Source organism: Epinephelus fuscoguttatus, linkage group LG8 (assembly GCF_011397635.1).
Source record: "Epinephelus fuscoguttatus linkage group LG8, E.fuscoguttatus.final_Chr_v1".
Lineage (NCBI taxonomy): Eukaryota > Metazoa > Chordata > Actinopteri > Perciformes > Serranidae > Epinephelus > Epinephelus fuscoguttatus.
Genome location: NC_064759.1, coordinates 10,445,837 through 10,457,841, shown reverse-complemented (window position 1 = coordinate 10,457,841; position 12,005 = coordinate 10,445,837). Strand labels below are relative to the sequence as shown.

The 12,005-nt window shown below is 41.8% G+C and overlaps 1 protein-coding gene across 2 annotated transcripts in view; it reads left to right on the top strand.

The window, feature by feature from the left end:
* gabbr1a (gamma-aminobutyric acid (GABA) B receptor, 1a) overlaps positions 1-12,005 on the top strand; it is a 120,450-nt gene that overhangs the window by 45,804 nt on the left and 62,641 nt on the right. For both annotated transcript variants that reach the window (XM_049582833.1, XM_049582834.1), the window contains exon 8: positions 10,916-11,050. In XM_049582833.1, coding sequence (XP_049438790.1) covers positions 10,916-11,050 — 135 coding nt within the window. The remainder of the gene's footprint in view (positions 1-10,915; positions 11,051-12,005) is intronic.

Genomic DNA, 12,005 nt, shown 5'->3' with positions numbered 1-12,005 from the left:
GTTTAACTGTGAGATTAAGACAAGGGCGTTACTAGCCCTTTGTTTGCCTGCATCTCAAGATCAAGGCTGGAGAAGCATAATTATGCAGCACAGTCTCTTGACCTGAATTTATCATGATGAGGAACTTTTATTTTGGGTCTTTTAAAGTCTAACAAAGTTTGACTCATATTTAGTGAACAGGTGCCTTAACACACATTTACACACACACCAGTGCGCGACCATTAGGGTTGGGAGTATCAAGCGATGTCCTCAGCTTGTTCAACATCATACAATATTCATGAAGCTCAACACTTAATCCCAGCCTGTCCCTTTAATAGATGCAGATACCCCGTGGTAGCAGAACGGCTTGTTTCTCTGGCTATTCTGGCGACAGCATCAGACTATTTACAGCCTTCTGAGATCTACACACACACACACACAAGGACAGACGCGTACACACACATGCAGTACGTTCAGACACACACTCTCCGCGCAGGCCGTTGCCATGGATATATCAAAGCCGAGACTGCAAACTTTGATCAATTATTAACAGTGATGGAGTGAGACAGTGGGGATACAGAGAAATGGTGAAACAAGGTGCTTCCCTCACTTCCGCCCTTTATTTTAATTGGCAGCCGTGACACTGTTTCCCCATCCACTGTGGCACAACCAGTATTCATCACTGGTCCTCATGCATGTCCATTGGCATACAAGCCTGGAGTCGGGTGCCAGACGTAATTATGAGGAAATTAGGAGATGTAGCTGCGCATGCTTTGAGATTCAATACATCGGCTGTCCCCCAGGGCCCTTATCTTATCCTCTCTACACACTCTTTTTATATTATTCAATCTGGAGTGTAATTAGAGAGTGTATTGTGACGAGTCAGTGTCTTCTCCCGTCTTCTCCCCAGCGCAGGGAACCTTCAGTTTCTTTCAAAGGTTTTCGCGAGCTGGGTTTGATTGATTGGAGAGGCTGCATGTTAACATCGACACTGATATTGGCTCGGGGAATTTCAACACCAAGGACAGCTACAGAAGTGGTGGCGCTATGTCACGTATGTGTGTAGCTGTACAAGTGCATTTTTACGACCGTGTACACACACTCGCACTAATCCGTGTGTGTGTCAGTGAATGTGTATGTGGATGGCATCGGAGGCCGTCAATCCAGGTGCTCTCATGAGCCAAGGAGGGCTAGAAATGAAAGTGGAAATGGTGATGACCCCAGGGGGTTGTAGAAGACAGACCTCCAAGAATAGCAGATATTCTTCAACCTTTATGGCACACCTGCCAACACCTCTGTTTCTCGCTCTCTATTTTTGTTTTTTTTATACGAGAGAGGTGTGCTTTTTCACCTCTTTCAGCACTGTGCCTCCCTTTTGTTACCAAAAGGTTTCATTTCATACGTTCATAGAAGCACTTGAATGATTGAAAGGTTCAGGTACGGAGTCTGACGCTGTTTTACAGTTGTGTTTGAGAATAGACCTTGATTATATTCCTTAACAGCCTGTAACTAACTGTAAGGGGTGAAACAGCTCAATCAATCGAAGCACCAAAGTCAAGTGCGAGCTGTTGGTTTTGCTCCTCTGTTTGCTTTTACATTAAAGGGAAACTATTTCTTTGTGTCTAAGTGACTCATAGTGACAATTATTTTTTTAATTGGTCCAGTATTGAGAGAGACCGCTGCAGTCATAGCTGCAAAACAGGCTGCAATGTAACTGCTATTGGCAATTGTTTATTGGCAATCTACATACATTTTGCCACGGACAGGCTCAGGTTGTTAGAAGTGTCTGACAACATTACAGAAGGGACTCTATAGAGCAGGGATGTCCATACTTTTTAATGGGGGCCAGATTAGATCATGTGACAATAGCTGCTTCTGGCATCATATGCGTTATTAAAAAAAAAAAAAAATCAAATACAAATTAGATAAATGCAACTGTTTCTTTCAGTGGAAAAAGTATTAACTTTGCCACCTCTCCTGAAAGTGGCATCCCTCGCTGTCGACTTTACGCTTCTTTGCTATGGCCATGTCTGCTGTTTACCAGGAAATGTCTGTTGCTAGGTAACCACTTGTTGCTGGTTTACCATTTGTTTATGAAAATACAGTAGATCTGCCTGCATAGTTGGTGCATGTCTATTAACTGTATGATAGTCCTGACATCATGATGTGAATGGAAAAATACAAAGTGAACTTGCATGATTAGCCACATATGGTGTATTTTGAGAGACAGGCCGCGGACCATCTAGAATCGGTCTGCGGGCCACAATTGGCTTGTGGGTCAGACTTTGGGCATGCCTGCTAGGGGTGTGCCAAATCATCTCATTCATGACAATACCGGTATAAGTTTTAATTTGGACGTGTTGGCATACTGACATCATGCTGTTATCCACTGTTATCCACGGTAACAAGCATGGCTGAAAGCAGTCTGCAGTGGTTCCAAAAAGAGGAGCAGCTTCAGTAGTGTGGAACAAACTGTGGCGTCCTGAATGTTTTATGAACGGCCCCGGACTTCTCAGACTCTTTTAGTGACTTACTGCTCAGAGGGAACTCATTCAGCGGCTCCTCTGGCAGCAGCACAGCATCCTTCCCTCTCCTCCCTCGCTGTGCGCACAAATTGTAGTCAAGTGATTTTGTCATAAACCTTTGGTAATGTAAACCTACGTGATGCTCACGGCCTCGACAAAAAACTCCATATATGTGAATGTGTGATAGTTGTGGTATCATAACAGCCTGTCACAGGTTACAGTGTGATGATTAGAGGAGAAATGGCAGAGCATAAAGGTCCAGGTGGAAAAAAAACAACTCAATCATTTAGGATTTTGCTAAAAGAAGGAAATCACCTGTTGATTTATATATATAGATCCCAGGGGACATTTTTTGTATTTGGGAGCTGTTTATATGTGTAATTTGTGGTAGGTTTTATTTTGTTGAATTATTACTATTGTGACAGAATCTGAATCTCACTCAGAGTTACTGTTGTTGTTCACAAACTAAAGAAATGAGAGATCATTTTTCTTTGTTGGGTTGGTGCGGGTAGCAGTGAGACCTGGCATTAGGGGAGTGTCTCTGGGACGCCAGAGATCACTGTCTAGCTTCCTGGAGGTGTCGTGGGACTAACTAGACGAAACACTGGTGAAAGAAGGTTCCCACCCGATGACCCCAAAGACATGTTAGTTATCACTGCTCACTGGTCTGTATAGTTAAGCCTTGCCATAATAGCTTATGATAGGGCTTAGGATGTTATTCACTGAGTGCCGATCCTTTCTCTAGAGCACAAACTTCTTGTGTTTATTTGAAATAGTTTTTACTGAATATTTGTCCCCAGTCTCCCCTCATGAACCCTTCAGTCGCAGAGACAAAACAGCTCAAATTCTGGAGAGATGCAGATGAAAAAGAACTGCTAAACATAACGATGCCATATTGGTGGGGTGGACACAATACAGGACAAAAAATACTGTCAGAAAACAGTGAAGTGTATCGCAGCCTCTACAAAAGCGTTGTGCAGGTTAGCAGTAAACCATAAATGTAACAGTGAATGTTGAGTGTGAGCTACAGTATGTCAGACCAGTGAAGCTACTTTAATGGCGCATATTGATCGGCTGTTTTGATTTGCCTTCAAACTATTTAGAACAAATAAAGTGTCCGATCCTTTGCAGCGCCCTTGTCTGCGAGGGTTCAGTTGTATTCCTTGTTCGTCCCAGACTCTGGCTGCTTAAAGAACAAATAGCGAGCTAATTGCACACTAACAACACTAACAAATAGACTGGATCAGCTAAAGGTAAAGAAAATGATTTCATGTCCCTGTAGGGTCTTTTCTGTCATGATGTCAGACACTTTAAATTGACATAAATTGATGGTGCGCAACTGCCCGCAGGGTTTACTTTGAAGCCTGTTTCGCTGCACTGCTGGCTGCAGCGGTCTCTCTCAATAGTGGATCAGTTTAAAAAATTGCTGTCCTCAATCACTTAGACACAAAAACATGGGAAAATAGAGTCCAGTTGAAAAAATACTGAAGTTTCCCTTTGATTACGTTCATTTTAATAGCAAAATTTAAGTCTTTATTCAAGCGTCTGGTTCAATAATCTTGCAGATTGAGAGACTTGTTTTATACGTCATGATTAATGAATTTTAAAGCTTTTCAAAGGTGTTTGTCCACCAGTGATTGAGTTTGGCATTCATTAACCTGCTTCTGTAACTACATGTAAAAAAACGCATTCTACTGGGATGCCAGTTTTGTTCCAATTTAAAAGAATAATCAGTGTTTTAATCTAAAATATTTCTGTCCTGATGGCAAGATAATTTGCAGAGAAATAGTTCTGACCAAACAAGTTGGGGGATAATACTTAAATAACCTCTTCAAGGTCAGAGTCTGCACTTCATTAGTGAATTTATACACATTATAAGCAGCGAGTAATTAGGAAATTTTATGAAAAACAAGCTGTTAGAGTCAGAGTATAGTTAAAACACAGTAACACCAGAAAGCTAACAAGCTTCTTCTCAGCATGCAGCCAGCCCACAGCCACAGTGACAGAGAACACAAACAACCTTCGGGAAAGACGGTATTTAAAAAAAGGTCTGTGCGTCAATCTGCATCTCCTTCACACGCTAAGATAACACGGCAGTTTGTTTTATTAGGAGGAGGCAACCAACAGGCTGCGGGTTTGAACCCTGCAGCAGCTGATTTTCGCGGAGAGGAGGAAGTGATCTGTGAAAATCAGCTAGTGATTGATCGGGAGGAAAACCTGCAGCTTCTCGCCCCGGCATTGCACAAGGTTGCCTATTCCTATATGGCATCAATACTGTGAAGCTGCTCTCCAGGTCAATATTAATGCAGTTAACCCAGTGGACTGAAGATGGTCAGCAGTGCATGGAGACAGACTCAATGAGTAATTTTACAGGCACTCCAAAACAATATGTACTTTATTTAAGGATGCCAGCTTAGGACAATATTTGTTTTGTAGTTGGTCAGAGAGTCCAAAGATGTAAAATCAGGCTTTCCTAGTGCGTCCTCTGCTGCAAGTTTTTGGTGATCAAGCTACACTGCCTTTGTGGTGGAGTGTTAAATTAAAACTCACAAGTCAGTCTTTAGACGCTTTGCTTAACTAAAGACGGATGACTTTCTCCCTGATTTTGTGTTTAGATGGGCGGATACAGTTTAAAAAAACTCCCTACGTTGCAGAACCAATAGTAAATCTGCAGGGCGGTCCCTCGGTGGCTCGCTGAACTCTTGTGCTCGTAAACATAGTCTGACTAGAAACAAGTGTAGCGGTACAAAATGGCTCAAGTCGCTGTAAGTCCTTCATTTCCACAATCTTGTGGACTGAGCACACGTTTGATAAAACGGAGTTAAATCTCTTGGCATCCATTTTCAAGCTCTCTGTGTGTTTGTGTCCTTGCAGACGAGAAAAGGGGGAGCGCACATTTCCGGGAGGGCGTGTCCTTTTCAAAAATGCAAGAGGCGTTGCTTTGTTGCCGGCCGTTTTCTCCGGTGTGTTAAACACACTTTAGAAAGGAGTGTCCCCAGACAATCAGAAGGCAGAGATCTCTGATTGTCTGGTGGCGAGACTAAATTAAAACAAATGAACCATCTCTGATCTTTGGACCCTTGTTGTGAATTTGGATATCAAGATTTCAGGCATTTATTATGTTGTTAGACTGCTGGAGTGCTTGATTCATGGGCTATATTACAGGCTTGTATTTGTGCACGTCCTAACAGTCTAACACTCCATGAAAGTTCTGAATTGGACCAGTGTGCCGCTAAAAGGTTAAAAGTCTGTAGTTTTGCCATTACAGAGATAACAACTTGAAAAAAGTATCAAAACGTCAACAGAAAACTTCTCAAATTTTTCCTGTAGCCTAATCTTGTTTTTGTAATTTTCTGTTCAGCTGACCAAATTGAATATTTTTTCCTAAACATCCCTTCTTTAAAGGGAACTCCACTGATTCTGCACATCAATATCCTGGGATGTCGAGTGAGAAAGAAGCGAGCTAACCAGCCTCTGCAGCTTGCTCCTTATCTCTGCTTGAAGCTAACGGCTCAAGGCTACGTTTCATGCTTGTGTTTTGCTGCGTTTCATTTACCTCAGAGGTTGGAGCTTTGGAATGACATCACACACGTTCCAGTACAACAAGTCAGAAAAACAAGATGTTGTTTGCCATTGTTAGTGATACCGGTTGATAACAACACATTAGACAGTATTTCGTGCATACAAACACTGTAGCAACATGTCAACAGATAGAAGTTGGACAGGACTGAGTGCATGATGATTTTAATGAAACACAAATGAGACAGAAGTGCTAGTAAGCAGTAGACTACAGCTTTCAGCTTTCAGCCATCTTGGATTTTGAGGTCAGGGGTTGATTAGGTTCCTCCAACTTCAGGAGGCGCTCCTTTTGAAATTTCCGACTTGGAACATGGAAATTCCAACTTCCCAGTGGCACCATAACACAACCACATCTTCTACTGAACTGAATTGAATCATGGGTAATGCAGGCACCAGGTTTTGACAAAGAAGAAGGATGTGTGAAATAAAAAAAGATGACAACCCTGGTTCTCTAATTTTGATTTATTATTTTAAACTGCCCAAAATACATGCAATAGAAAAAGACTACAGAGCAGAAGAGAAAGAAAACCTGAAAGCATTTTTGATAGTCCTCCTGTATTGAAACAAATTTTTAAAAATTACATCATTAATCATCAAAAAGAAACAAGAAAACAAACAAGGAGCGCATAACACAAATTATATCTTTATACATAAAACACATGAGCAAGCATAGAGGAAAGGAAACAGAGAAACAAACCTAAAATAACTATATCTATACAAACAACAGAAGCATCTTGCCATAAGGTTCAAGATGGAATGAGAAATTTCGAGAAACTGTGTCCTAAAAACTGGCAGGGAAGAAAACAATTTCAGTGTCATATTCAAACAGTTCCATAACTGTGGACGTCTATATTATATTTTTAAAATATGAATGTATTGATGTATAACAATAAGGTTAATGGAAATCATCGTTTTACCTTGTTAAAAAGGACTGAATGCCTGAGGATGAAATAAAAAAATGAAACGTATCTGCAAGATCTTCCCTGCAATTCATGATTTTAAACATAAACAAGCATGTATGAAAAACATTTTCCTTGTCCACAGACAGCAATAGATATTTTCTAAACAGAGGTGCAGATGGATCTCGTCTGAATGTGAAATCATTCTCAAAAACCTCTCCTGAATTATAAGTATTTTCTTAAGATATGGATATGTAGCAGCTCAAACAATATTTCAGTAGTTGATAGAGGGAGAGTGATAGGAAAGAACTTCTGGTCCAGAGACAAAATAGTAAAAGATGCACAATAGACGACAAGTTGATCTTCAATTGACGGTTTAATAGCAGCGCTGCGGAGAAGGTACAATCTCTCAGTCTGTCACATACATATAGACACACCAAAACCCACATATGGAATCATTATACATTCCTCTAACCCATCTGATGTTTTTCTTAGGGGCCCCATACGTACCTTGGGTCTCTGCCCAAACCAGATCCAGATGTGCTGGCTATCAATCAATAAAATGAATACAAACATGACGCATGCCTATGCCTAGGTCACTTCATCCTAACAGAGAGATTATATTGTAGTAAAGAGTTAAGTGTCAACGAGGGTGGATGGGAACATTTTAGCCTATCAAGAGCAAGTATTTGATGCCTAAAAAGTAGAATCCCACTTTAGATGCAGTTCCACTAATCACCTTGCCTGGGTTCAGACCTTTGAATCCGCCCACTCCACTGAGTTCCAGTTGACTGGAGAATAAAGAGTTGAAAATTCTGTCTGATATCAGGCAACTAATTACCACTAGATCCAAACAACAATCAATCAGACTCCCAAACAAAGACCCAACTTTATTTGTTCCATTATGAAGATACTATGGCTTGGTTGACTGTTGCTGCCCCCAGTCTTCACCCTGTAGCCCAAATTTGGCTCTAATCAGTCCCATTTTCACCACAATAAAGTGCCATGAAGTAGCACATAGCAACAAATAACTCCCAGCTTCAAAACATCCTTTCAGAAAATGTGCAGCAGATTATTTCCTGTGTTTGCTGGGGCTAATTAGGTCAGACAGCGGCGGTTCAGAAGGTGATGCAAAATGATGCACTTTTATAGCACTGTAATGTAAGACATCACTGAGCGGAGTGTCAGGACATCAATAAAGATTAATATAAGAATGGACGCAAGATTAGCTCACAGCTAAAACTCTCCTGTTCCCGTTTCTCCCAATCTGGTTGCCTCATCCTGTGGGTGCTCCAGCTTCCGAGGACCCACTGAATTGGCGCCTACAAGGGAGACGTTACAGATGCTGTAAACAATCGTGCTAAAGGTCTTTATGTGATTCAATAAATGAAAGTGTTTTGAAGGAACACACGGACCACGTCTTTACCACCCTCCTGGAATAGATGACATCATCATGGGGTCTAATTGCCAAAGACTTTTCACATTTCTCATACTTAGGCGCACATGTAAATAAATATTCTTTTCTCTCTGAGCGAGAACTTATCTATGCTGTCCTCACAGCCAGACTCCATTAACAAAAACAGTAATTTTACCTCGCTGAACACACGAGCCGCTGGTCTACCACTGCCTCAGTTAGGTAGTTTGCTTGTGTTATTGTGTGACTTCGATGTTTTAAAGGGTAAGTTCGGATTCACCAAAGTCACACAATAACACAAATAAAACTACCGATCAAGGTAGTGCTAGACAAGCTGTTCCTGTTTTCAGTGAGGTAAAATTACTGTTTTTTCTTAATGTAGTCTGGCTTTGAAGAGAGCTTAGATAAGTTTCACTTTACGTGTAGTTCCCCGTCCGAAAGGGTACTGAAAATACACCTTGATAAATGAGACTTGGATTATACTGCACAAGCTGCTTGGGAGTTTGTATGCAAATGTTTTTCTGTTGTTAAACGTGGACCCCTCTGACTTGAATTCATCAAGAATTTTCTCTGTTTTGGATTCTTCATTCACCATGGAGGTATGCAAGAAAAACCGAGTTTTCTCCACAAATTCAACATAACACGAAGTGAATAACTGATATACAAGTGGTCGTCTAACACTGCAGGAGGGGTCGGAGCCGCCTGTTCTTCCTGTGGACCATGACCATGTTCTATCACACGGTGGTGGCCAGTGCACTTTTCTACGCTGCAGCGTGCTGGGGAAATAACTTGACGGACAAAAACACCAAGCAGTTGGACAGGCTGGTTAAAAAAGCTGGCTCAGTGCTCGTCAGGAGACTGGACCCACTAAGAACTGTGGTGGAGAGGGCCACATTGAACAAACTGAAAGCTATAATGGACAATAGCAGACACCCTTTCCCAGCCTCCTGCAGCGACAGAGGAGCAGCTGCAGCAGTCGGCTCATCAGAACGGAGCGTTATAGGAGGTCCTTTGTCCCCACGGCAGTAAGACTGTTGAACACCTCCTGAATCCAGTCACACACACACACTCACACACATCACATTAGCCACAACTGGACTGGACTGTGGAATGGGCAATTTTATTTTAATTTGATTTCTGATTTCTATTTATGCAGTAATTTCAACTAATTTTATTTGAGCTCTGTTTTAATGTCACTGTGTTGTTTATGAGGGGAAGTGTGGTTGTTTTTTATAAGCTGCTGGACAGTTAACGTTCCCTTTGGGGATAAATAAAGTTCTTTCTATTCTATTCTATAGTGTCACAAAGTTAGCAGTCAGAGTTCTCCTTTAATTTGGTTCAGATTATCTAAGTGCGCGCTAACATCTTGACTTTCCTTGCGATGACATGACACCACTATAATTCCACCCAATCTGGAGTTAATGGAAAACACGTCAATCAATAAGAAGTGCAGCTATTTCACATATTCCCTGGTTCTTGAGCGGTGATTACCTCTTCAGAAAGAACAGAGTGCTGCCTCAAAGAGACAATTCAGCTGTTGAGACAAACACCCCAATTAGGAGTTGTATTGGTTGTCGCCGTCATCGGCCGCTGTCCGATTCTTTGTGACACTCATTTAGAGTGTATTTTTTTTTTTTTTTTTATAAAATGTGCTTGTGTGTATTTGTGTTTGCGAGCCACATCTCCTCTTCCATGGTGAATCATTAGATGTGTCAGCCCAGTTTATCAGTGACTCCGATGAGCAGTGCGGTGGTGACGGCCTGTCTGTAATCTGGCTGACAGAGCAGTGATGGATCATTCCAGCCACACTCTCACCACCGAGACATGCTGTAAATGACTTTATTGGGGGGTTGTAATGACTTGTGATGGCTGCTGTTGTGGTCGTCGGGCTGGCTTTTGTTGGGTTTCAGCCTGCCTTTCTGTTTTTATGTCTTGATCTGCGTGTTGTGTTTTGATGATACATACTGGCTGTGTGGACGTGAACTCTGTGAACTCTGTGAACCCTGTGCGGATAATTTTTCTTCTTTCCTTCCTCCAGCTTGTCTTTTCCCTTCACATTTGCATCTGCTTGTTTGCTGCTCCCTGCTACTTTCGTGCCATTTTCCTTTACTTCTTGACCTCGTCTGTTTTGTTCTTTCCAATTCCCTTAGTCGTCCTTTTCTTTGTCCTGCTTGTCTTTTCGCTTCACATTTGCATTGGCCTTTTAGTTGCTCCCTGCTTCTTCAATGTCATTTCCCTTTACTTTATCTACCCTTTTCTGTTTTCTTCTTTCTGTTTCTGTTTACAGCCACCTCCATCTTCCACACTCTGTTCCTTATTTGTTCCTTTTCCTCACCCTCTGCTCTCATTCCATCTGTCCCCCTCACCCTTATCTCTCCCATTTCCCTTGCTCTGATTCCTTCCCCTTTTCTCTCTCTCTTTCGATCACCTCAAGTAATTTCTCATCCTTATTATCGATCCGCCCATCCCATCTGTTCATCCGTCCATCCGTTAAACACTCTGTCATTTTGTCCTTCCAGTGTGACCCAGGAGAAGCCACCAAGTTGCTGTACGACCTTCTGTACACCGAGCCCATCAAGATCGTCCTGATGCCCGGCTGCAGCGGCGTCTCCACGTTGGTGGCCGAAGCTGCTCGCATGTGGAACCTCATAGTGGTGGGTGTCTTTTACTGTTTGTACCAAAGTGCACACATTCAGGACATTTTTCAATCCCCTGTCATTTTACCCACAGTGCTTTTCAAATTGTTGAAGGCGGGGCGCGGAGGGAGAGACGTGAGCTGCAAAATGCATCAAAATTTGTACTCCTCAGTCGAAGCTAAACATACAGACATGATACACATATTTTTAGATTCAGTGTGACTTCCACTACCAGAGGATATAATTTAATTTCATCTCCAATGTCCATCGTGAATAGACATGTGAAAATCTGTTTCGAGATCATAAAAAAAACATGCCCCTTATAACTATAATCAAGTTCTCTTCAGCATCATAGTAATCCAGTTATAGCTGTCTATACATACATGGGTACACTGCATACAGGAAGTCCTATATATCTAGTTCTGCATACTTTCAATGGCACCAATGTGTCATAATATATAAATATTGTCTATATTTGTAAGGGGTGTCAGACTGATTTATACTTCGGGATTCATCCTGGCTTCATATGAGCAGAGGAAATGTCCACGTGTCACTAGGCTATTCCATAGACTGTATAAAATATTCATACCAAGTAAAATGCCATAGGCTTGTGCTAATAACGTAGGCATATCGAAATATCGAATTATGTACCGTTACCTTTGTTAAATGTTGCTGTTGTCCCTGGTTTTATATGAGAAGAGGAAAAGATTGCCAGCCGCTAGGCTAATTTATACAATGTAAAATGCCATAGGCTTGTGCTAAAAACATTAGCATGTTGTATTTGTGGGGAACATGTGTACAGACAAAGACAAGTGTTTTGTTTGTGAATGCTGCGAGTCATAGTGAAGCAGATTCGTGTACTTGACAATGGCGTAGGCAACGTGCGTAGGCAATGACGTAGGCTCTGCCGTACAACACACAAATCCAGCTTAAGGAGGAAGGTTGGGGGGTGGGTGGATTGGTCAAACAACCA